This window comes from Onychostoma macrolepis, chromosome 03 (genome assembly GCF_012432095.1).
Source record: "Onychostoma macrolepis isolate SWU-2019 chromosome 03, ASM1243209v1, whole genome shotgun sequence".
NCBI classification, from domain to species: domain Eukaryota; kingdom Metazoa; phylum Chordata; class Actinopteri; order Cypriniformes; family Cyprinidae; genus Onychostoma; species Onychostoma macrolepis.
Genome location: NC_081157.1, coordinates 8,721,100 through 8,746,976, shown reverse-complemented (window position 1 = coordinate 8,746,976; position 25,877 = coordinate 8,721,100). Strand labels below are relative to the sequence as shown.

General features: G+C 39.6%; 3 protein-coding genes across 13 annotated transcripts; 2 read left to right on the top strand and 1 right to left on the bottom strand.

Moving 5' to 3' along the window:
• The first annotated feature begins 503 nt into the window (after positions 1 to 503).
• On the top strand, positions 504 to 6,881 carry LOC131537551 (uncharacterized). 2 transcript variants are annotated; one of them, XR_009270315.1, is made up of 5 exons: positions 504 to 2,207; positions 2,304 to 2,613; positions 2,714 to 3,515; positions 4,184 to 6,359; positions 6,438 to 6,881. XR_009270315.1 is itself a non-coding variant. In XM_058771085.1 (4 exons), exons 1-4 carry the CDS (start codon positions 2,152 to 2,154, stop codon positions 4,450 to 4,452), a joined length of 1,437 nt encoding a protein of 478 aa, XP_058627068.1. In that variant the 5' UTR covers positions 504 to 2,151; the 3' UTR covers positions 4,453 to 6,881. The 2 variants fall into 2 exon arrangements, 1 of the variants encoding a protein (XP_058627068.1); XM_058771085.1 differs by having other exon boundaries at positions 4,184 to 6,881.
• Positions 6,877 to 17,389, bottom strand: LOC131537566 (gastrula zinc finger protein XlCGF8.2DB-like). Of its 5 annotated transcripts, XM_058771118.1 has the most exons (4): positions 17,160 to 17,389; positions 16,553 to 16,641; positions 15,735 to 15,857; positions 6,877 to 12,653 (listed from the first exon to the last, which is right to left on the bottom strand). In XM_058771118.1, the coding sequence occupies exons 3-4, from the start codon at positions 15,817 to 15,819 to the stop codon at positions 11,710 to 11,712; spliced, it is 1,029 nt and encodes a 342-aa protein (XP_058627101.1). In that variant the 5' UTR covers positions 15,820 to 15,857; positions 16,553 to 16,641; positions 17,160 to 17,389; the 3' UTR covers positions 6,877 to 11,709. The 5 variants fall into 5 exon arrangements, with proteins under 5 accessions (XP_058627101.1, XP_058627100.1, XP_058627099.1 ...); XM_058771117.1 differs by lacking the exon at positions 17,160 to 17,389 and having other exon boundaries at positions 15,735 to 16,407; positions 16,553 to 16,590; XM_058771116.1 differs by lacking the exon at positions 17,160 to 17,389 and having other exon boundaries at positions 15,735 to 15,961; positions 16,133 to 16,583.
• LOC131537562 (gastrula zinc finger protein XlCGF52.1-like) lies at positions 13,334 to 24,403 on the top strand. Of its 6 annotated transcripts, none has more exons than XM_058771105.1 (4): positions 18,028 to 18,143; positions 19,490 to 19,528; positions 19,700 to 19,816; positions 21,254 to 24,403. In XM_058771105.1, exons 3-4 carry the CDS (start codon positions 19,732 to 19,734, stop codon positions 22,351 to 22,353), a joined length of 1,185 nt encoding a protein of 394 aa, XP_058627088.1. In that variant the 5' UTR covers positions 18,028 to 18,143; positions 19,490 to 19,528; positions 19,700 to 19,731; the 3' UTR covers positions 22,354 to 24,403. The 6 variants fall into 6 exon arrangements, with proteins under 6 accessions (XP_058627092.1, XP_058627088.1, XP_058627087.1 ...); XM_058771107.1 differs by lacking the exon at positions 18,028 to 18,143 and adding an exon at positions 18,158 to 18,554; XM_058771109.1 differs by lacking the exons at positions 18,028 to 18,143; positions 19,490 to 19,528 and adding an exon at positions 13,334 to 13,883.
• Positions 24,404 to 25,877: the final 1,474 nt, after the last annotated feature.

The window sequence follows — 25,877 nt, the reverse complement described above, 5'->3', positions numbered from 1 at the left end:
TTTATTACCAGTAATATGGTTTACATGTAGCTTGTTAAATTATCGTTAACTGGAGACCAGGGCTGATGAATGGTGGAATTTGGTGACTTCCAGGACCGGTCCATGAAGGATGTTTATGAGGACCAGAGCAAGGAGGCCCAAGCCCTCATCAGGTACCTGGTTAAGGCAGATGTCAGGCCCAACACCAACATGGACATTTACAAGACGTATGTCCTGAAAAGACAGGCTTCTGCTGTCGGCACCAGTGTACATCAGCCTGCACGTCCACCTGCAGCCTCCAGTGCCTCTGCACCTCCACCTGCAACCATCCGAACTGGTGTACAGCAGACCGCCACAGAGAAAGCGCTGCTGGCACGTGGAAAACATTTGTCACCTTCACAGGTGGCGAGAAAACTCATGTCACCAGTTAAAGCCTGTGAGTAGGAGTGTGAATACTGAATTTTCCCTACAGCAGATCTACATGTATTCATTGATCAGTATGGCAAACTTGTCCACTTACTGTTTCCAGAGCCATTACTGCACTCCACTTTACCTCCTCCAGCAACAGAACTCCCAGCCCGAAACTCCACACCGGCCCAAAGGCAGCTTTTCGCTACTGGTAAGTAAGCACCGTCTTACATACGTTTGTCTCTGTGTATTGTTCATAGTAATAGTTTTAACATTTGTGCTCCAGGCACCGTTCCCACTGCTGAAGATGATGATGAGGAGCTGGTGTTTGCTGCATCACAATGTGAAGCACAGCTAAACACAGGTGTGGCATATGACACAAATGCACATATAATAAAAATGTTTTGTGAAAACGCACTGAGAAGCATTAATTTTGAAAAAGAAAATCAATACTTTTTGAAATATTTTTTGTTTACAATACAGAATTATGTCACATCAAGCCTCAAGCGAGATGCATTCTTTGATTGCACTTTTCAAAACGTTAAGGATGTCCACGTCAGTCCTGTCTTCCTGTGTCTTGTGTTTCCCCTCCTCTCATGCCCATATTTGGTTTGTTCCTGTTCCTGTCCTCGTTTAGTGTCATTATGAGTTCATTAGTCTCTATCTGTGTTTGATTGCTCCCCACCTGTTTCAGTTCTCCTCGTTTCATTTACTTCTGTTTATAAGCCCTGTGTTTCCTTATCTTCATGTCGGCTGTTAAACGTCATTCCTGTGTTCCTGTGACTCCTACGCGTGTTGATCATTAAAGACTGTTGTTTGAAGTATTCCTCGTCTCCCTGGCTCCTACGACACGTGACAGTCCAAAGGTGTCAGTGTATTTATCTGCATTTCCGAACTTACCCGTTGTTAAACAATCACCAGATAACTTTTTCACACCGCTTGCTCTACTCACACTTTAGCTCCCCCTTAGCAGACAGGATGGTGGAGATTATTTGTTCTAATGATTAGAGGGACAGCTTTTCCATACTGTATTTGTGTGCATGCTTCATATCTGTGGGCATCATTACTTTATACTGAATTCATCAAACCTCATTTTCCTTACTCCATTCCATCTGATCCTCAAAGTGTACACTGTGTTCTTTGCTTCTTAACATTAGTACCATTTTCTTCACTAATTATTAATACTTGTCCAAAATTACTACTTTGCAGGCTGTTTGTGGGCTGCATTTCTGGCATATTACTATCAAATGCAACAGTCATCATTATATTGTTTTTGTTACTGTTCACTCAGAGGCCTGTGCCGGTCCGTCTCCATCAGCGGAAGCAGCCAAAACACCAGATCCTCCACATCATCAGCCACCAGCTGAGCTTCCAAGTCACTGGAAAGATCATCTTCCACCTTTCCAGCATGAGTGGATCCGGAACGCATTATTTAAGGCCAACCTGTGAACCGGCAAGCCAGAACTAGTGTCCCAGCTGAAGCTTTGGTGGTATCCTCCTCAGCCCCCTTTAATTCACACTCAGCCGCCCTCCTCACCCGACCTCTTCTTCTGTCGGCCCCTATTCTTATGGATGCCTCTGAAGATGTGGTTGTTTCCTCTTGCCTGTGTTCGCCCAGACTGTGGTAAGCACAGACTTACTGCAGCGGGACTTTACCGTACCGTGCGCAAGGTCTTGGACATCGACGGGTGGTATGACCTTGCCACTGAGTATCTGGAGTGCAAACGCTGCAAGAAGTAGTATCCCGCCTGGTCCGAGGACATCATGAGACAGCTGGATATGGGCCACCGCAGTCAGTTTCCAGCTTTGCTGACATACAGGTAATTTATAATTACAATCATTCATCATTAGGTCTTTTATTTGTTATTTTTTTACCAACCAAAAGCATTTGCATGATTATACTGTTGTTTCCTTAGATACTCATGTGACAACCGGGTGCTGAGGATGATGAGGGAGAGGACACTGGGCAACAGTGTGACTCAGCTTTACAAGAAGCTGATGGAACAGCACAGTGAGGCATGGACACAGCGTGTCCTGCAGTACCTGACAAGGTCCTCCCTTGTGCAGCCTCCTGTGTTTGCTGAGCCTCCCCTTTTACCTGCCCTACCTAAACCTAAGTGGCTGTTAGCTGTGTATGCCAGGGATGTTCTGGGGCGACTGCACGAGGTCAAGGCCAAAATTACATCTGTCTTTGGCTGTGTTCTCAAGATGGACTCCACAAAAAAGGTATTTTTTCAGCCCTGTTTATATCCAGAAATTTGCAAGATATGGATATGTGTGCATACATAATGAACACAGTTTTTGACCCTTTTATTTTTCCCAATAGGTCACAAAGAAACTTGCCGGTGCTGCTTCAGGAACAGCTGCCTGGTGCACAAATGTGGGAAACGAACACGGCCAAGTCCTTGTCTCTGTGCTGACAGCCGCCGAGGGACATGGACTGGACCCCATGGCAGCTGGCCTGATGAAACGCTACCGGGAGGCAGGAGAGGAAGCCCCAAAAGTGATGTACGTGGACAGAGATTGCTGCAGTCAGCACAGCCAGTCTCGGGTGAAGACCATGTTTTCGGAGTGGGATGAGCTCGTAGTGCGCCTCGACATCTGGCACTTCATGCGGCGATTTGCTGCAGGTGTCACGACAGAGGCTCATCCGCTCTATGGGATCTTCATGGCACGTCTGTCCATGTGCATCTTTCAGTGGGATCCAGAAGATGTGGCTGCCCTTCGCCGTGCAAAGGAGGGTGAGCTGGCGGCAAAGAAGACTGGCCACATCTCAGGAAGGGCGGTCAGTGCTCGCATTACCCGGAGGGAGTTGGCACTGCACTACCGGAGGAGGACCAGGGGGCTGGAGGAGACCACCAAAACAATTGGATCACTGATCGATCAGTTTGACAGTGCAGACGGAAAGGACACTCTGGGAGTTCCTCTGCTGGACCACGAACGGATCCAGCAGATATGGAAGGAACAGCGGAAGCACGTTCAGTGTATCCAAGACCCAGAGAACTTTCCGCTCTACATGAAGACGGGGACACTGAAGAAAGGCGGTGTGGAGCTGTGCTGCTACAGGTGTGCCCGTGGCTCTACCTCCTTGGAGTCATTCCACCTCCACCTCAACCGTTTCATTCCAGGTATTACATGCATATGGTTTACTAATTTTTCTATAAAAACTATAAGCCCTGTAACTGCTTCCATTACTTTAAAGTAATGTCACATTAATAAATGTCACACTCTACAGTAATATACAGTTCTGATGTCATAAGCATTGACAAAGTCACTAGTAACTCTGGCATAATGACAATAATTTTTAATGTAATTACATTACTCTATTAATACATTGGAGATATGCTCACTGAATATAAACCTGACAGACCACTCAGATCATTAGGATCGAGTCAATACCAAGGGTTCACACAAAACAAGGGGAGTCTGCTTTCAGCTATTATGCTGCCCGCAGCTGGAACCAGCTTCCAGAAGAGATCAGATGTGCTAAAACATTAGCCACATTTAAATCCAGACTCAAAACTCATCTGTTTAGCTGTGCATTTGCTGAATGAGCACTGTGCTACGTCCGAACTGATTGCACTATGTATAATCACTTTCTATTCTTAATCAGTTTTTAAATCACTTTTGTTTTTGTTGTGATTATTATTATTTTTAATGACTATTTCACTTCCTTTTATGTAAAGCACTTTGAATTACCACTGTGTATGAAATGTGCTATATAAATAAACTTGCCTTGCCTATTAGCACCTCATGTGTATGTGTATCTAGCCTTTTTTATTTATTTAACTTTTAGGAACCAGTGCCAGTGATGCGCATTTTCAGGCCTATCTCCTTGAGGGCTTGATGCGTTGGAATGATGACCGGATGGAAGATGCCATAAAAGGAGCGTCCTCAATCCGGTCATTTGGCAGTGCCATGAGAGAGGCTGTGGACCAGCTTAGCCGAACAGTCTTTGGGAAGCCCTGGGATGAGCGCTATCGCCCTCCTGGAGCATATACAGGCAAGAAGTTCATTCATTTGTTCTTTTGTAATATTCTTCTAAATTGTCTTTTTAGCCTTTAACCCGTTTTTTTCAAGACATAAAAATATGTACATAAAAATATAAACACTTCCTTTTTTTACCATTTTATTCTTGTAGGTGAATTGCTGGGAATAGAGTACCTTTACAGTCAGACTGGCAAAACACTGACTCCAGTGCTCCAGAACCCAGAGGAGGAAGACAGGCTGGTGGAGGAGGTTGATGACCAGGACCTGCAAGATGAGGGGTTTGAGGAAGAGATCATGGAGGACATCACAGTTCCAGTGCTGGATGAGGATGAAAACCGCCCCTCGTCTTTGCCTCTGCCTCAGTCCCCAGCATCACTGGCTGAGCCGTCCACATCATCTGGTGGAGAAGGACAGCATCTTGCCCCTTCAGTGCTGTCACAGCCACCCGACACTGAAAGCAGTCTCTCCGACGAGGCTCGGGTAAGACACTCTAAGGGCTTTATTTAATTTCTGTCTCATTTTATTCCACATACACTACCAGTGAAAAGTTTTTGGTCGACAATGTTTTTTAAAGAATTCTCTTCTGCTCACCAAGACTGCATTTCTTTGATCCGAAATACAGCAAAAGTCACACGATTCTTCAGAAATCATTCTAATATTCTGATTTGCTGCTCAAAAAACATTTATTATTATTAGGTTAAAAATAGCAGAGTCAAGTCAAGTCACCTTTATTTATATAGCACTTTTACAATACAGATTGTGTCAAAGCACTTAACAGTATCAAATTGGAGGATAGAGAGTCAGTAATGTATAATGATAAGATTAAACACTCAATTTTCAGTTAAAGGCAGAGTGTATTTTTAATTTTTTTTAGGTTTCATTGATGAATAGAAAGTTCAAAAGAACAGCATTTATCTGAAATAGAAATATTTTGTGACATTATAAATGTCTTTATCTCTTTTGATCAATTTAATGCATCCATGCTAAATAAAAGTATTAATTTCTATAATTTCATAATTTATTTTAATATGATTTAAATATACTGACTCCAAGCTTTTAAATTTTATAGTGTGTAATGTTACAAAAGCTTTTTATTTCAGATAAATGCTGATCTTGGATCTTTCTATTAATCAAAGAATCTTGAAAAAAATGTACACTGTGTACATGTAAACTGTTTTAAGTATTGATAATGATAATAATAAAATGTTTCTTGAGCAGCAAATCAGCATATTAGAATGATTTCTGAAGATCATGTGACGCTGAAGACTGGAGTAATGATGCTGAAAATACAGCTGCGCATCACAGAAATAAATGTTAAAATAGAAAGCAGTTATTTTAAATAGTAAAAATATTGCACAATATTACTGCTTTTGCTGTATTTTGGATCAAGATTGAGCAGAAGAGACTTATTTAAAAAGCATAAAAAAAACTTACTATCCAAAAACTTTTGACTGGTAGTGTATATTAACATTAATCTGCATTTACTAGGGAGGAGTCATTGGACCCGATGACATTGCTGGGTGGGACAAGGTCCAGGATCTGGCTGGTTACCTGGTGGGTCTTCGTGAGGCTCCTTACCTCACTGACCTGCAGGTGACAGAGGCCATCCAGCTGTGGACAGCTCTCCCTGATACTGACAAACAGCGGGTCAACTATCAGCCTCAGCTCACACATGGGCGCTTTAAAGCACCGAAGCGGTCCGGAGTCACACCGGGTGTGGAGAGTGTGAAACGATGTCTTATTGGACATCCTGGGGGTCCAGCACAGTGGCCCAGCACCAGCCGCTTGGTCGAGGCCATTTGTATCAAGCTTTGTGCTTTACACAAGTCACCGACCAAGAAGGCTGGAGTTTGCACCCCCAGGTGGTCTAAAATCCTCTCGGATTACCACCACATCCGAGAGCTGGTGCTTAACAGTCGCAGGCTGATGGATGAAACAATGATCCAGCTGTTTGAGCTAAACCAGAAGACACTCATTCAGTGGTAAGCAAGGCACAATATTTGCTTCAAATTAACTGAATACGTCTAAACATAAATATAATACAAGTCATTTATTTTCAGGTTTCAGCGGCGGCAGAAGAATCAGGAAATGAGTGTCCTCGCTCAGGGACTGACTCCACCTGACCCAATTGCTGTAGCTGATACACAGCTTCCTCCACCAAGGCAAAAATTGGATGAAGCGCCATCGACATCAGGCCCAAAACATCCATTTATCCTTCCGCCAAATCGAGAAGGACAGGCTCCAATTCTGCGACCAGGTCGACGGCCCGCTGCTGCCGCCACGGAGTGCCCCATCGCACCTGCCCCCACAGCATCAGGAGTTGTGCAGCCCATTTCAGCACCTGGGTCATTGTTAGGCACACTAGTCCTTAACCCGGACATGACTGTGTCAATGGTGATTCCCAGCGCCAGAAAAATAAAGGCCAAACTCAGTGATATTACGCAGCGCCTGAAAGTAGTCCCCAGCTATATTATAACTAGTTACCTAGCTGGGGACTACTTTCAGGCGCTAATATCACTGCGCCTGCTGCGGCCATGGTACGGCAGCAAAGTTCCTTGATTATTACGCCGGAATGAGAGTAGTTCCTAATCATATCAGCCTAGAAAATCGCAACTTTTCATTTTCCGCCGGTCTTAGTACACGATATAACTACAGAAGAGTCAAGTTTTAAATAGGACAAATATCGAAACTCTTTGGTCATTTTTGAACGTGATGCTACTGGTCTAATCGGATTCAATGATCTATGCTAAGCTATGCTAAAAGTGCTATCACCAGACCCGGAGATCGGCTGAATGGATTCAAAAACGGTAAAACTCAACTTATTAACTCTGGGGGAGTTGGAGAATGAGCCTATTTCCAAAAAAAGTGGAGTGTTCCTTTAATGTGACGATTAAACTTCAAAAGGCTATAAATAAATATGAGCGCGGCACGTTTCAAAGTCCAGTGCTGCGCTGCTTTGTGTTCTGCTGTTACCTGGGAAACCATTCGAAAGCGCCTCCTGCTGACAGAGAATGAATGTGCATGTTCAATAAGGCTGTTGTTGTGAGTAGGGGATTCCTGCAATACCGGAGGCTGTAGTTTCAGAACTGGATTTCCAGGGCCCTATAGTTTATTTTTTTTGTATTTTTTTTTTTTTTGTATGTATGTATTATGTCAGGTCTTCCAGCCAGTCCTATCAAACCTTTTATAATTAATCCAGAACGCGGCAGCAAGATTCATTTTTAATGAGCCAAAAATAATGTAAGAGAGAATGAAGAACGTCATACCTCTCTCTATTCTAATTCTATTCTTTAAAAAAAAAAAAAAAACTTGTCCCTTTTAGACTTGCACACTAGCTTTTCTAATCTTTTTTTGTATTCTATGTTTTCTTTTTATTTATTATATAATTAACAAAAGCAAAAAAGGCCTCTAACACCAGCTTGCTCTATTCTTTTTCTATTCTATGTTTTCTTTTTATTTATTATATAATTTAAAAAAAAATCTCTTACTACGTGTACTGCGTTAGGCTAAATGAGACTTGTTATAGCACTTGCATATCGTTGCTCTTTTGTTGATTTTGATTGCTTTCATTGTCCTCATTTATAAGTCGCTTTGGATAAAAGCGTCTGCTAAATGATTAAATATTAGTGGCTCATACTATTTTATAGCACTTGCTATTCAATTCTGTATATTATTATTTTTAAGGAATTATGTAGTTATTTAATTTTATACACTTAATTATTGTCCTAACCAACTCCTAAACTCCCTAAACATACCCGTTGATAATCCTCTTGAAATATTTAACCTAATTTATTTCAATATATTCTGGTTTAAAATTCAGTTTTCTTGGAAAGACTTGTCTGTGCGAGACTTCAGTTAATTAGCTGCAGCGCTTCACGTCTGATGTGCTGTTTGTTTGCATCTGTTTGTTTGTTTCTTTGAATCAGGTCTCCTCTGTTGGAATAGATGGTGCTGTCCCAAAAAATAGGGTCCTATGCAGTCCTAGAACTGCAGCCTCCAGTATTGCAGGAACATTGGGTTGTTTTTGTTCACACCAATGCAAAACTCGACCCATATTTTTACCCTGCAAACACGCAGAGCTGTAAATGTGAACTGGTGGATCGATAAGGAGATAATCCATTATAAAAATCTAGACAGTAAAATGTATTTGTATGTTATTTAATTAATATAATAATTTATTGATAATTGTTTAAATTAATATAATAATTAATACTTTTGACTCATCCATTTTCTTAAAAAATGGTTTAAAGGCTGAAATGTGAAGTGTATTATTTTATTAAACTTTTTGTTTTGTGAAAACTATCTGAACAGTAAATCGTGCTTTTTACATTCATTTTACAGTTTACCATAGACATTGCCCTACCCTGCTCATATGGTATTAAGTATGCAGGAAATGGTATGCAGTCAGTTTTGACCGCAAAAGATGAGGTAAGCTGATTGGATATCATGTATTTGACCGTTTACGGCACTCCCATTGTCCTGTTTTTACATTAGAAGCAAAATACATGTTCGTTTTAATGTTACTTTAAGTGGGGGTAGAATTAAATTACCCCCACTGCACTAGAGTGCACGGTATGTCAAATACAGGTGTTCTGCGCATCCGTTGAGATGAATTGAAAAATAGCACAGATCGCTTGACAGAGTAAAACTCTGAAGCGCTCAGTCAGTGTGTTCGGAGAGTGAAAATATATCTGTGCTAAACTAATATTTAGCCTCCAACTCACACACTGGTGAGCAAAATCTAAGAAATTATTAGCCAGTGGCTAATTTTAGACCTCATTTAGTCGCCCAGAGTGAAGATTTAGTCGCATATGTGAGTGATTATTCACAATGTAGAGGGGTGTCTGTCGTTGCCTCTAATTTTTTCCAGCTTTGTTGACTTTCTAAAATAAAACATTTTGTGTCTGAAAAGTCTGAGACAATTATCCATGATTTTATAACTTTGCATTTAAATTATTGCAATTCTCTGTTTTACGGTATATCCAAGTCTCAGGCAGCTCGACTTATTCAAAATGCTGCAGCTAAATTTCTTAAAAAATGGTCGCAAAAATGACCACGTCACCCCCATTTTTCTAGCCCTCTAATGGCTTCCAGTCCACTTCAGGATTGACTTTAAAATTCTTCTATTTGTGTATAAATGTCTACATAATCTTGCTCCAAAATACGTGTCTGATTTACTGTGTCCCTATAAGCCTCCTAGAAGTTTAAGATCTGGCAACCTTAACTTATTGACAATACCTTGCTCAAGGCTGAAACGCAGAGGGGATTACACTGGAAACTGGAAACTTTTTATGCGTTTTGCCTGTTCGTTTACACGACGACAGCGTTTTGGGGACTGAAAACGGGTTTCAAAGCATAAGTTTTTGAAAATGCCACTGTTATCATTTCTGTGTAAACACCCAATACGGGAATCTTTGAAAATTGTGACGTCATGTGCGTTCGTAGTATGTGTTAGGTATGTAGACATGCGCAGTACGTGTCGATTTTAAAGGCAAGCGCGAAAAAACATACACAACAATGGCAGAGTACATGGTAGTGTTGTTTGCTGCTCAAGAGTTTACTAACGCAGCTAAAGCTGCTATCGCTATGAATGAGGAGTAGAGCAACAGGTCGATGTGGTGATTTTAGTGACGGAACTCCCGCCCACAAAGAGCTAATCGTCACTTCCCTACAGGTACTGTTTATTAACAAGGTGACAGTGCCAACTTCTGGCCTAGCATACGTAATATAGTGTTTTTGGCAGTTTTCAGAGATATGTGTAAACGCAAATCGTTTTGAAAACATTGTCATGTATACGTGAAACTTTTTAAAAATGCAATGAACAAAACTTTTCCGTTTTTGACTACATCGTTGTCGTGTAAACGTAGCCTTAGAATGTCCCCCTCTTTACCAGTTTTTGTTTTCCTTAGCCTTCGTGTTAATTGTTGATTTTTTTTTATTTCTGCTTCAAATTTGGTATGTGTGTATTCTGCTCACGTTTATATTGATTATTTTTATATTATGCCATGGTCTGTCTGATTACTGGATTCTGATTGGCTGGCAGGTGTTGATTAAATTCGTTGAACCGCACAGGTAGTTCCAGGTCAGTTTAATCACGTTCTATATTAATGAGCTTCCTATAAACATTGGTCACCATAGTAACATACAGTTAGAGTTAAATAGTAATACAGACGAAAATAACGTTCCGGTCAAATATTGTAGCGCAAATATTATTAACATCTTTAATACGTGAATGCTGGCAAATGACCATGGCATAAACGGGATAATCAACGGCTAGCTGTGCATTAAACCATTTGAATGCACTTCGCGGAGACAAGGTTCTTCGCCTCCACGTCGTGCATTCAAATCGTTTAATGCACAGCTAGCCGTTGATTATCCCTTACTTGTATTTTTATATTGCACTTATTACTTTGCTCATGTACAGCACTCTGGTCAGCCTCTAAGCTATTTTAAAAGTGCTTTAATTAGGTTTAGAGCTAAACTCTGCAGGACAGTGGCCCTCCTCGAGGTGCCCACTGCTTCATCACATCACAGTTCCCTACCACAACCATTGCTCTATAGACAGTTTCACGGCAACAACATAAACAAATGTTACTGCGCATGCGTGCTTTTGTGGCCCTAACTTAACTTCCGGTAGACATCCAAATAGAATCAATAACAACACCTAAGTCCCTCTAGAGTAGATTATTTTGAAAAATATGTTTGCTGCATAAATCAGACGGACTTATTAAAAATACTAATTCATTCTCTGCCCAGCAGGAGGTGCTTTAAAGCAGGAGAACTAGAGGTTTCTCCGGTAATGGCTGTTGGGCTGTACAGCAGCGCTGAGCTTACAAACGCTGCTTTATCAGGCATATAACATTCAAGATGAAATGAAAATGACATCGAACATTTTCTAAAGACAGTCTTCCTTCAGAAATACAGTGATATAAAAACTTTTGGAAAATTGGTCAGTTTTGATATCGTGGGGTCACCACAAATAAATAAATGTATGGGAAACACGTCCCACAGCACAACCACCTGATCCCAACTTCATTACTCATCACTTTAAATTTAACTGCGTTTGTAGCCAGCGCCACTAACCAGACCAATAAACAAACACAGACCGGAAGTTAAGTTTGGGCCAGCTGCGTGCGCCCGATGAAACTGTCTATACAATGAAAATTAGAAGTGTAAACAGAGCCTCAGAACTCGGAACCATTTTCACAGAACTCAGAAATTCTGATCCTTTTTTACATTGAAGAACCACTTAAAAGTCTTTCCACATAGAGAACAAAAATGGGATCCTCCTGTGGTACTTAAGGGTTTCTATACATGTGAAACGTTTTTCACTCATGTGAATGGATTCTCTCCTGTGCAAGTTTTCACGTGAGCCTTAAGATTTCCTTTTTGTGTGAAGCTCTTTCCACACAGTTTGCAGGTGAAAGGCTTCTCTCCAGTGTGAAGTTTCATGTGAGTATTAAGGCTACTTTTATGACTGAAGCTCTTTGCACATTGATGACATATAAAACAGTTCTCTCCTGAATGAATCCTCAAGTGGGAATTGAGGGTTACCTTGCGTGTGAAACCCTTTCCACACTGATCACATGTGAACGGTTTGTCTTTAGTGAATGGTTTCTCTCCGGTGTGAATGTTCATGTGATACCTCAGGTTTAGTTCTGTTGTGAAGCTCTTTCCACATTGATCACATATGAACGGCTTCTCTCCAGTGTGAATTCTCATGTGGGAACTAAGGGTGTTATGATGTGTAAAACTCTGTCCACATTGAGAGCAAGTATAAGGCTTTTCTCCAGTGTGAATTCTCATGTGGACGTCAAGGTTTCCTTTTTGACTGAAACTCTTTCCACACTCTTGGCATGTGAAAGAGCTCTCTCCGGTGTGAATTCTCATGTGGACTTTAAGGTTTTGTTTCTGAGTGAAACACTTTCCACACTGTTGACAGGTGAAAGAGATTTCTCCAGTGTGAATTCTCATGTGGACATTAAGGCTTTGATTTTGAGTGAAACTTTTTCCACACTGCTCACAGGTGTAAGGCTTCTCTCCTGTGTGAACTCTCATGTGGACCTCAAGGTTTCGTTTTTGACTGAAAATCTTTCCACACTGATAGCAGGTGAAATGACTGTTAGATTTGGTCTTCTGAGCTCTGTTTTGTGAGGAAGTCTTTTCAGTCTTGGTTGATTTTTCTCCAGTTATGAAATCATAATGTTTCTCATGCTGATCTTTCTCTTTTTCCATATTGTTCAGTTCTTGACTTTCCTCTTTCAGCGCCATTAGGTCTAAAGCAAAAAGAGACATATATAAGTTAACACCATTTTGATGGCACAAAACAAAACCTACTGAACAGAGAGGTTTCCTGTAATCTCAGAAAATCTTCTCAATATAATTTTTCTTTTACTTACAAACTTTCATGCTGGAAGTTATCAAGCCCCTTATAAAACACAAATTGACCAGGAAACTGGTTTATTATCAGGGTTCAAAAAGGCACCATTTCATGAAGTGTTTTTTAAGCACTTTTCCCAGCACCTTTTTATTTTACCAGGACTTTCATAGAATATAAACATAATATAAACAACTCAAAGAGAATGCAGAAAAAGGGCAAAATATAAACTAATTACAAAATTACAGACTATTCATATTTTTATTAGACAGTTATTTAATTGCATTGAATATACAATTTAATGAGCTGCATTATTTTGCACATTGCACCCTCGTGTGGCTTTGGGAGCCAAACCAAACGTTTCCTTAAGACTTACTTAATCTGCTTACAAAACATAAGAAAGGAGATATTTGTTTTAATTTTATTTGGCGTTTAACTGTTACAACAAAAATGTATTTGTTGTTTGTCTTCATAAGTTGGGTAAATTAAAATACAGTGGTTAAATAAAAAAAATGTATTGATCTATTGTAAATGTCAATAATTATCGATACCGAACGATATAAAACATTATATAGTTGATAAATTTTTTAGCTATATCACCCAGCCCTACTACCCCAAATAAAAAGACATAGGCTGAACTTCACTGCAGACAAATCAGCATGATCAAAAACTTGTGATTGTATTTTTTCTTCAAATAACAAATCAAGAGAGTAGGGGTACAACGGATCACAAAATCCATGGTTCGGATCATATTATCAGATTCTGAGTCACAGATCGGGTCATTTTTCAGATTAGCAAAAACAAAACAAAAGTGCTTTATTATTTAAAGAACACTTTTCACAGCAAAAACGAGTAACAACTAACAAAAGTCAAACATTTTTAAAGACAAGTGGACAATCGGTAATAAAATAAGAATAAATCAACAAAATACAAGCATAGCCCAGATCAGGGGTTCTCAACTCTGGCCCTCGAGGTCCACTTTCCTGCAGAGTTTAGCCCCAAACACATTTGCCTGTAACTTTCTAGTGATCCTGAAGACCTTAATTAGCTTGTTCAGGTGTGTTTGATTAGGGTTGGAGCTAAACTCTACAGGACATTGGACCTCGAGGGCCAGAGCTGAGAAACACAGGTAACATAAAGTGACAGCAGCCTATAAATGCTGCCTTCTGGCTGTTATTAAAGACCTGATGGACAGATCCAATAATGATACACACGCGATTTCTTTCTCCACGGTTTATGTTCATGTAAGACATAATCAACTGTATTTACGAGAATACTTGCAGAGACAGGTATTTTGAGATAATTTTGTGTATGTGTCCGTTTAAGAGCAAGGAATAAATTCTGTGTTAGCACACTGTCTGAAACGTGGCTCTCTGTGTGCGCTTTAAATGTGTGCAAAAATAACAATGCGCAAGTACCGAATTGAGTTCTCTTTCAGCCAGTAAATTTCTTCTATTTAATACTAACAAAACAGGGGTATTATATCTTGTTAAAGTTAATATCCGTTTTAAAATTCTGCTATTTATATGCAAAACTTTAAATGGCCTAGCTTATCACTACTAATGCAACCTTCTACTGTGTTATAATTATAAAAATTCTGGCCCACTGGCATTACTTTGAATATCAAAATCCACAAAAAGGGGTAGTTATTTTTCCTGTCTGGCTCCTAAACTCTGGAACAGCCTTCCCAGCAGTGTCAGTGGGCAGGATCAAACAACAGAGGACATAAAAACTCAAGAAAAGGTAAACATCCATAATGAACCGACAAGACAGAGAACAAAGGGAGAATAAACAGGGAAGGAAATTAGGACCATAATGAGGGAGAGCATGGTGGGCAAATGAACTAGTAACAAGGTAAGTGGCCAAGACAACGGACATAAGAGCACTGGGGAAACAAACACTTCAGAAGCCTTGTGAAGGTGTTGACTGTCTTCAGAAACGATTCGATGGCATTTTGTTTTCATCTTCACTCTATGTAAAACCTAATAAAGTAGTGTTTTAATCGCATTGCTGCTTTGTTCACGGAGGATAAAGGAAATAGCTGTAATTCTGCTGCTCCATAAGCGCCACCTGCTGTCAGAGAGTGGATTTACAGAGACTTATATTTACATTCAGCCTGTGTGCAGTTTCTGTCTGGCCAAAAACGGACCAAATTTGCATGCCCTGATGAAAAACAAGCTTATGTGGATTCTACACATTTAAACAATTCAGATAAGCTATCTAGAATTATTTTCCTTTTCTTTATTTAAAGGCTCAAATGTGAGGTTTATCTTTTTGTGAAACGTTTTCAAAGCTTTATTTGAACCTTTACATTAGATATTTGATCGTTATTAGATAAACTGTTGTCAGTCATGTTTTCATTTAAAATCTGGACATCATTGGTAATGTTATTATTTTAGTAATTATGCAAACAAAGTCATTTTATTTGTTTTTTGTTGATTTTAAATATAAAACTTGTGCAACGATTTGTGTCGGTACTTTTTGTTACTGCTCAATAGTTACTGTTCAATACTGATTTGTTGCCCAGATACAATTTCTTTTAAATACTAATGGTACAATCCCGTAAGTTGAGTTTGTATAGAGCTGTTATTGTAATACTTATAAGTTCAACACTACACTGTCTCTCCACTGACTACATCCGCGGGTTTCTGTCATATTCACAGAGTGATCAAAGAACTACTGGTATATCAAATCTTTAGTCACTTAAGTCAAATTGGATTTGGGCCACATTTTCTATAGCATTTCTTATAACTCTATAGCAGTTGACCCAAACACTGCGATTATTTCTCATTCACTAGAACACAATACAATGTCTTTACCTCCTGCATCTGCCTTCTGTGTGGCATTTTATTTTTCTGCCTGGGGCATCAGAAGTGTCCGGCTTAGAGGGCGAACACGATCCATGTTAAATAAAACAGCTTTAAATACAACACATATGACATTCTACAAAAATAAGGATCAGATGAGAATGAAAACCAACCTGTTTGTTCCTCAGTATCTTCATGTTTGACTCTGAATGTTTCTTCAATCTTCACGTCTTCACTCTCCTCTTTAATAACCGCCATCTTTATAACAGTGTGTGGATCTCAGCAGGACTTTTTCTCTTTGTTTGTACACATGATTAATATGAGATTAATTAACAGAAAGACATCCAAACTACATCTCTGGGTGCGTCACAATCAGCTCCCTAGTTCAGTAGTCAACACACTGGTGAGGGAATCAGTCGGAGTGAGAGTTAATGGTCTTAAAAAGGGCACAACAATTATCACTATACAAACTGATAAAAGAACACAAATTTTACAGACACTAAATATTAGGCATTTATAATTTACATTTGGTATGCAAATATGTGTAGACTATTTAATAGATTCCACTTACATGAAAACGTTTGCAGTATGTTTGTAATAATTGTCATTACACATGTTTGTATTTGTTCTGGTTGCATTTACACTGTTTTGATCAGCAGATGTCAGTGATTCGCGCGATTCGAAACAGTGAGTCGTTTCGCAAAGCATTTGATTCAATTGACTCGGAGATTCGGAAAGCTCCGTTTCTCCCTTCACTGTTTGCCAGGGACTGAACTCGTGTTTATAATGAACTGATTCACGATATAGACGCAGCTTTTCTGTTATTAGTGCGTTGGATGCGGTTTACTGAGAAGAAGAAAAAATTCATAAATGTCACAATAAGCATATATGGCAATGGTATATTCAATAATACATAATTTCACACCGCTTGTAAAAACTATTCAGTTAATGTGCATCCATTCAAACACTGCAAATGCTGAAGACCACAGACCTTTCTACAGCAGAATCACAACAGATGCGGGGCGCGGCCTTATGACGTCACATCGCCAGAACAAAATAAAAGTCCCATGTTTGGTCTCTCTTTAAAAAAAAAGAAACTTAGCAGATTATTGCTTAATTAAAAGCACTAAAATAAAGTAATGAATAAAAAGTTTGTTTAGAACCTATAGTAATGTTTTTTTTTTCATACATGTGTATACGTATAAGCATTGGAAAATAACATCCCAGATAGCACACGTCTATATTCAAGAAAACCTCAAGGCTTATAAATCTCTTGACTTGTGTGATTTTGTAAGTTGCAGTCATACCCAGAACACTGAATGCTGATATTTGCAGAATGACACAAAACACAGCTCTACAAGATGTGGGTTATTATAAGAGTCGAACAACTAGAGTATACTAACAGCGAACTGCACTTGCATGTCTTAGCATTAAGGGTTTTTCACGATAAAAAACTTGAACTAGCTACTACTACCACCATCTAATCTATATAATAGGTTTACATATCAATTCAGGCTGTAACGGTAGGGCTAATGCATTATTCCGCTCATGTGTGAATATTATGTAGATCTACTGTTGACATCAAATGCATGCTTTACCTCATTCCTCGCTGGCATGTTTTTCAAAAAAGTTGCCACAGTCACCACCAGCATTTTTAATCATTTTCACAAAACTTCATGGGCCCCAAGATTTTGTTGTCTGAATTGTTGGCTATCAAGAAAAGTCTATGAATGGTGACAATGAAAGGCAACATATCATATGAATTCCACGAGCAGTGTTGCCAAGTCTGCGGTTTTCCCAAACATGCAAAACTGCAGCAATTAGCCTCCTCGGCTCGGTTAAGATTAAGAAGAATTAACAAATCACAACTTCTCATTTCGCATTTTACAAAATGTTCCAACTTTTTTTTTTTGAAAATGTAAATTTTCAAACTTTTGTTGTAAATCCAGAGCAGTAGTTTTACACTGGGGATTTTACTGTACATATAACAAGTAACAAGTCAATGCAAAATGTGCTTGTGATATGCTTATTTCTCCAATGCATGACTTATATTTTATTCTTCTACTCTTTATTCTGTAAAATATGAAGTAAGTGCCACAGAGGGTTTATATCATACTTAAATTTATTGCAAGGTTTTCCTCAAGTTATAGCTGTAGAATAAAGTAACAGCAGTGTAAATTCACAATTAAATATATAAAAATATATAATAAACTAAATTGGTAATTTATCAAATATTTTGTTTCAGCTCAAGGAATCATCAATTTATTAATATTATTAAATCAATATGAAATAAGGGAAGTTTTTTGTCAAGTAATAGTTTTTTATTTGTATCTCTTTTATATTCTTGTATAGGCTTACTGTAAATAAACTCTGTAAACCCTTCTCTGATTTCTTTGTTATTTTGACATTGAATAAGTATGTTTAGGGTTCAAAAATGGGTACAAGATGTTTCTCTTTGGTCCCCACAAGCAATATGAAAGGGCAGATGTCAACGTGTGCTTTGGGGACTTTTATTTTGGTGTGTTGGTGTGACGTCACAAGGCAGCGCCGCGCTTCTGCGTCTGTGATTCGGCTGAAGAACGGTTTGAATCTTAATTCATCAAAACGGTTTAATGCAAATAATTTAGTGTATTGTATAGTTTTACAAGCGAAGTAAAGTTAATGAATCATTATTGAATGTAACATTAAAATGCTTTATCTAACGTTAATGCACGTTGTTTTGTGAACGTATAAGGCGCACGTGAGTACGTTAACAGAAAAGCTGCGTCTAAATCAGTTCATTATTAACACGAAGTCAGTCATTGGCAGAAAGTGAAGGGGAAACGGAGCTTTCTGAAACTCCGAGTCAGTTGAATCAAACGACTCTCTGTTTTGAATCACTACACGCTAATGACACATGCGCTGGACAAAACAACAACAGACACAAACATCTGGCAGCTCTTGACTATAAATGTGGAGGAGACTCTGGGTTGTAGCGCTACGTTAAGCTAAAAGTAATATATATATATGATTATGAATTGCTTGTAAGTTTTACACACAGATGCAGGTTTGGTGAAGTTCTTCTGTCTTCTTGTGTAAATCAGTCAGAGGGAGGCAGTGAAACAATGATGTGGAGGAATTCAGGAGAGATCAAACATTAAACAAACACTAGTATTTACAGGCTGTTTACATGAGCATGTGTTTAAACTGTAGGACTTTAACTATACCCCCTTCCACCTACTATATAACAGACTCTCACAGTCTGAACTTCTCGCTGATCTGATTTGGAGTGATATTAACTTGCGGATAAGTGGTGTTTCATCTCCTCATAGAGATGAGCTGAGCTGTAATGACAGCTTTTACAAACCAGCTACAAATGTTTTCATGAAAGTGGTATTAAATGTAATCTACAAATAATTAAATGCCAAATATAAATCAAAATGAACTACATATGAACCTTACATATGAATGTTCTTTTATTTTGAGTAGTTTTTGCCCATTTAAAGGGATAGTTCACCCAAAAATGAAAATTCTGTCATTAATTACTCAGCCTCATGTCGTTTCAAACCTGTGAGACCTTCGTTCATCTTCTGAACACAAATTAAGATATTTTTGATGAATCTGAGAGCTCTGATCCTCCATAGACAGCAAGGGTCCTTACACGATCAAGGTCCAGAAACGTAGCAAGGAGATCGGTAAAATAGTCCATGTAACGTAATCAGCGTTTATGTTCAGGATAAAGCGCGCGCATGCTGAATGTGAACATTGCTGATTATGTTCTGGGGGTACTCTCCAAAATGGGGGAAGACAGTAATTCGGGGAGAAGAATTGCTGAATAAATCATGTTACTATTGTTTTCTTTTCGCATAAAAAGTATTCTTGTAGCTTCGTAAAATTACAGTTGAACCCCTGATGTCACATTCAACTTTTTTTCATTTGTGTTTCGAAGATGAGACCGAAAGTCTTACGGGTTTGGAACGACATGAGGGTGAGTAATTAATGACACAATTTTCATTTTTGGGTGAACTATCCCTTTAAGACCATTAACTCTGACTCTTGACGTTACCGGTGCGCTGACCACTGAACTAGGGAGCTGATTGTGACGCACCCAGAGATTTAGTTTGGGTTTATTTGCTTTTCTGTTTATTAATCTCAACAGGGAAAAAGTCCTGCTGAGATCCTAATACAAAGATGGCGGTTATTAAAGAGGAGAGTGAAGATGTGACGATTGAAGACACTTTCAGAGTCAAACATGAAGATACTGAGGAACAAACAGGTTGGTTTTTATTCTCAAAGCTGGCATTCATTATTACAACATGTCACACATTAAATTTGGGGAAATTACACAGAAGTAGCCTGAACAAAACTATTATTTTGTGTAACATTATACCCAGTATCTACCTCTGAACTTAAAACAATGAAAAACATTTTTTCTATTACTTAATTATGAAACAGTCTATGAAAAGCTCCTTTTTTTTCTGTTTAAAGCAAACTGTTAAAGTTGAGTTATCTACAGAAGAGGATTAGGGCCAGGCAATAATAAAAATAAAATAAAACCATGTTGAGATTAAAGTCATTATAATGCAAAATTAAACTCTTTAAATTTTGAGAAAAATGGCGAAATAAAATGTTGAGAAAAAATTCATTAAATTTTGAGAAAAAAAGTCAACATAAAATGTTGAGAATAAACTCATTAAATTTCGAGTGCTGTGTCTCATTTTTATATGCAAAGATGCATTCTGTGAACAGTCCCTTACTTTGCAGAAACAACACAAATCCACCATTTAGTGAATACTTTGTCATATTGCTTTTTTTTTTTTTTTTTAAACTCGCAGGTCAATATTCAATTAATTAACAATATAGTTTTTTTTTTTCTTCTTCTTCTAATAAATCAAGGAGTTTGCATGTCCTCCTTGTGTTTGTGTGGGTTTCCTCTGGGTGCTCCTGCTCACATTTTTGCACATAAGTACTTAATAAAATTAAAAGTAAAAAAGCAAACAAAAACTTGTTTGCCAAAAGCAAGATATCAGATTATTAAAAGCGTTTGTAGCATATCTTGCGTAACATGGTTGCTATTAACATGATGAAATTGTTTACCTTAAGTTCTAGATCGAGATGTGTGGAATAGGGGGTTACAACTAACATTTATGTCAGTTTAGTTAATTTCAGAAAAGTGTATTGTATGTCTCCTTAACACAACACACATGATTCAACTCATAAGGTCATTAGTAGAGACTCCAAGACCTGAAATGTGACAAAAAAAAGAGGGTATTAAAATGTAGTGTTTTGGAAAAGCTCCAGAAATGGTTAAAGGGTTAGTTCTACTCACCCTAAAGGTACCATAGGTGTATATAACTTGCTTCTTTCAAATGAATCCATTTAGAGTTATATTAAAAATTGTCCAATTGTCCAAATTTACAATTTGAGTAAGCAGGTGTTTTTGTTCAACAGTGCGTGCCTTGAGGGTGAGTAAAACATGGGCTAATTTTCATTTTTTGGGTGAACTAACCCTTTAATGGTTTAATAACTGCCAGCTTAAACGTTTTTGGGATTTAAAACTGAGGAGTAAACAATATTGCTAAGAGGTTCTGGGATTACAGGAAGCACCACTTTGAGTAGCTTAACAAGCATTGTTGTTTTGATGCTTTAAATGTTTTGTTGTCTGTTGTTTTGTGCCATGAAACTGGTCTTAACTTGTATTTTTTCCCTTTAGACCCGATGCCACTGAAAGAGGAGAGTCGAGAACTGGATGAAATGGAAGAGAAATATCAGTATGAGAAACAGCATGCTTTCATAACTGAAGAAAAATCTAATAGTTGCTCGCAGACTGAAAAGACCTCACGAAAAACAGTTCAGAACACTGAGACCAGAAGTAAATTCACTTGCCAACAGTGTGGAAGGAGTTTCACTGAAAAAGGAAACCTTAAAGTCCACATGAGAGTTCACACTGGAGAGAGGCCTTACACGTGCCCTCAGTGCGGAAAGAGTTTCTCACGTAAAGGAAGCCTTCATGCCCACACGAGAACACACCCTGGAGAAAGCCGTTACATCTGCAAACTATGTGAGAAGAGCTTCTCGCGGAGAGAAGGTCTTAAAGCCCACATGAGACGTCACGCCGGAGTCAAGCCGTTTACATGTGATCAGTGTGGAAATAATTTCACACGCAAAGAATCGCTTAAGTATCACATGAGGATTCACACAAGAGAGAAGCGTTTTAAGTGTCGTCAGTGTGGAATGAGTTTCAACGACAAAAATCACCTTAAGAATCATGTAATAACTCACGCTGGAGAGAAGCCTTTCATGTGCGATCACTGTGGAAAGACTTGCTCAAACAAAGCAAACCTTGAAATTCACAGGAGAATTCACACTGGAGAGAAGCCCTTCACCTGTCCTCAGTGTGGAAAGAGCTTCACAGCCAAAGGAAACCTTCAGACTCACATACGAATTCACACTGGAGAGAAGCCTTACACGTGTGCCCAGTGTGAGAAGAGTTTCACATATCAGAGAGACCTGAAACGTCATCTGCCAACTCACTCTGGACAGAAAGTCAAGGATACTGAGTGTTACAGGAAGGTTAGAAATCTGAGCAATTTGACAACTCACCTGCGCACTCACTCTGGAGGAAGACCTTTTAACTGTGCTCTGTGTAATAAAAACTTTCTTTTGCCAACACACTTACAGATACACCTGAGAAGACATGCATACGCGAGACCTTATTTTTGTTCTTTGTGTGGAAAGAGTTTTAGATGGCTTGGTAGTTTAAAATGGCACCAGAAAATATGCATCTGTGCAAAATTAATTTTGATTGTATAGAGGTGTTTGTTACAACTTTGATTCAGTATAAAAGCTCAAAATCAAAATATTAGATTACACAGTTCCATCTTGCTGTGAAATGCCTCACTATAAAATAAATTTGTAAATAAAAGGACATAAACTGAATGCATGAATTAAGATTGCACTGCTCTGTTTGATTCAGCTTTAATGACAAAATTCACGTTTTCAATCTGGACCTGTCATTAAGATTTAATTCTGGATCTTATTTTGTTATGTTGCAGCCTTTTTCTAAAATGCTTTAACTCCCTCCACCGACACTTTGAACTGCTCTTAGTAGTACAGGAACAGATCATGAAAAGCTTAAACAGAATGATAGGTGACTTGCTTTTTGTTATGAAATAGATTCAGAAAATATAGCCGCAAGTGGCGATCATTGGGTCCAAGCACAAATGGCTTGTGTAGACTATAGTTATACAATAGAGCTCCGGAGGTTGACGTCACGCAATCTAAACTCAATAAAATGGTAACAAAAAGCTAACCAGCACAACTAATGGGCAACTAATCACACCCCATTTGGATATTTTTTAATGTCTGGGAAAAAAATTGGGATTAAACGGGTTAAGATTTCATGACATTTATGATGCTGTAGTGAATTTTACTTTCCCCAACCTAAGGAGGCAAAAGTGTGTAGTGATGGGTACTCGCATCACAGGTGACGTTATGATTTTGGATCACGTGTAACTTAAGATGTGGTTATGAGTACAATCACATAAGAAAGATTGGTAGGATAGCTAACTTGTAGAACCTTTACTGCATTATCAACACAAGGAAGACACAAGTGTAATAAAATAAATTTTAGTAACAAAAGATAGACTAGAGTAATCAACTACTAAATGAATACCATGAATGGAAGAGAAATAAGATACATAAAATGCAAGTGATTATGTTGGGTGTTTCCATGTCAGAGCTACCGTAGCTCTGGAAACAAGGGCAGAGTCGACAGGGCAGTAAGCCAGGGCAGAGCAGGTGGAGCTGACGAACTCTAGGGCGGAGCAGAGGTCCACCAGCTCAGCTACGTTATCTGGAAAGATAAACTGTTGCTATTCTGAAAGAAATAATGTGAAGAACATTATTATGCATCAGACAAATACATGAAAGATTTGCTATAAACTGCAATCAACTATATAACATCCAATGTCAATTAGAAAAATCATATATTGATAATACACAACAATGCCAATGTCTCTGGAAGAGGTTTGGATAGGTAATAGTTATGTTCTCTGTGGTGAGTGAGCAGTCAAAGGTACCTTGGAGTGAAGGATTGTTTGCCGGAGCTTAACCTTTTTGCAAATGTCTGTGTCTTCTGCCTCTCTGGGCTAGAGACCCAGAATTTGATCGATCCGCTTTGTCTCTCTAGGATGGAGACTCAGGACGTGCTGCATCTGTTGTCTCACTGGACAAAGACTCTGAAGTCTGAGCATAGATTATCTCTTTCCTCACAGGCTGGAGGCTTAGAACATGGTCGTATCTGTGGCTGCCTCAAAGCTGGAGACTCAGGACTTGGTATCTGTTATTGCCTCTTCCCTCACAGGCCAGAGGTTCAGAACGTGTTGATCTGTTAGTGTCTCCTGGACGTGCCAGAGACTCAGAACGGAGGTTGATCTGTTGCGGCCTTCCTGGTAACAGGACTCGGACTCAGAACTGAGATTGATCTGCTATTGCCTCACCCTTGCAGACAGGGGACTCAGATCGTAGTTTCTGTTGCGGTCCCTTCCTTTGCAGGACTCAGACTCAGAACAAGGAGTGTCTTTTGGGAAGGTACCTTTATCTCTTTCCAGTGAGGGGGGGGGCCACCCTTCTTTCCTCCTGTGGAACTTATTTGCATAGTCCAAACACATATTTAGAAAAGTGCCGCTAAAGTTTTACCAATGCATCATTCACTTACCAAACCACAACCAGAATACCTTTGGCAATGTTACGAACACATTAAGTCCAAACATGATGGAAGAAGATTGAACTGTCATGCATGCATTCATTTGTGCATCAACAGCTGAGTTCGTGTAAGATGTTGCACTACACGTCGTTGTTACTGAGAATACTTATTTCTCTGAATATAACATGGGCAATCAGTCCAAACTATAACCGGAAAAAAATGAAGGCCTTGATTGAGTGTCAGTAGTCTGCTCCTCAAAGGGTCAGAGAAGTCCGGGGAGAGGTGGAACAGGGGGCGGGGTGGAAGGCCAGGTCCATGAAGTGGAAGACCTGGAGCCGCGGAACAGGAAACAAGGGCAGAGTCGACAGGGCAGTAAGCCAGGGCAGAGCTGAGGCCCACCACAGCAAAGCAGACGGACCGAAGATCCCCACGGCTGAGCAGAAGACCACCAAGGCATAGCTGAGGGCCACCAAGGTGGAGCAGGCTGAGCCGATAACCACAGTGGAGCTGAAGACTCCCAGGGCAGATCTGACAACACAGGAACATATGGTACAGAGAGGTTAGCATTGGCCTCAGGGGCTGTGTCAAAAACCAACTGGGAGATGAGGGGCGTCCTCCATGCTCATAACAGAACCGACAGGGTGTTCCAGGTTGACCTCTGGCTGCACCTCAGGGCTGAGAGCTCACAGACAACTTCCGTGGCCATGACAGGACAGGCAAGGGATTTAGGTACGGCCTCCTTGGCCGTGACAGGACAAGCAAGGGATTTAGGAACGGCCTCCTTGGCCATAACAGTCAAGACAGGACAGGCTGAATGCTCTACGATGACTTCAGTGATCAAGACAGGACAGACAGGAACTCTCAGGCTGGCACCAACACAGGACTGAACTTTGGGGCTTGAGTGGATTCTGGCGCAGGTTCATCGATAGGAGTGGACTCGTGAACTGGAGCGGACTCATGGACTGGAGCTGGCTCTGGAGCGGACTCATGGACTGGAGCTGGCTCTGGAGTGGGCTCTGGAACAGACTCATGGACTGGTGCGGGTTCTGGATCAGATTTGTGGATTGTAACAAGCTCTGGAGGTGTAGTAGAGTAGTGTGTAGCCAAAACACGCAAGATGGCTAGATGGCTACTGCCATAACAGAGAACACTGAGAATGGGGAAAAAGCCTCTGTGACAGCCAGTGCGGAGGCCCTGAAGGGATGCTCTGAAGACTGTGGCGTGACATCCAGGGTTTAAATTGGGCCGGGGCCGTCGGGGCTAAGCCCGCACATAGACTCAGGGCTCTACATTAACGCTTCATTAATGCCAGACAAGCAACATGATTAAAACATCACTAACCAAAAATAACTATGTAAACACCAAAACGCAAGTATTATTCAGATTTTATTACATTTAGAGTAAGTGGCGAACAGTGGATATAGCTACTGTATATAATGCATCTATTGACAGTATAAGATTGCGCTGCTGAGGCGAGATTCACACAGCCTCTCCAGGGGAAATCAAAACGCGCAACTCAGAAACTCCGCATACTGAGGTAAAAATTCAAAATGGGAAAGTTTTTATATTTAAAATACAGTTAGTTAGGCAACATCACTCAATGTTTTCACCCTTACGACTGTTTAATAGT

Excerpts from the sequence above, each read along its gene's own strand:
- LOC131537551 (XM_058771085.1), top strand. The coding sequence starts at position 2,152 with ATGAGACAGCTGGATATGGGCCACCGCAGTCAGTTTCCAGCTTTGCTG. Across the intron at positions 2,614-2,713 it reads AGATGGACTCCACAAAAAAG|GTCACAAAGAAACTTGCCGG; the intron begins GTATTTTTTCAG and ends TTTTCCCAATAG. Across the intron at positions 3,516-4,183 it reads CCTCAACCGTTTCATTCCAG|GAACCAGTGCCAGTGATGCG; the intron begins GTATTACATGCA and ends TTTAACTTTTAG.
- LOC131537566 (XM_058771118.1), bottom strand. The coding sequence starts at position 15,819 with ATGGCGGTTATTAAAGAGGAGAGTGAAGACGTGAAGATTGAAGAAACA. Across the intron at positions 12,654-15,734 it reads AGATACTGAGGAACAAACAG|ACCTAATGGCGCTGAAAGAG; the intron begins GTTGGTTTTCAT and ends TTTTTGCTTTAG.
- LOC131537562 (XM_058771109.1), top strand. The coding sequence starts at position 19,732 with ATGGCGGTTATTAAAGAGGAGAGTGAAGATGTGACGATTGAAGACACT. Across the intron at positions 19,817-21,253 it reads AGATACTGAGGAACAAACAG|ACCCGATGCCACTGAAAGAG; the intron begins GTTGGTTTTTAT and ends TTTTCCCTTTAG.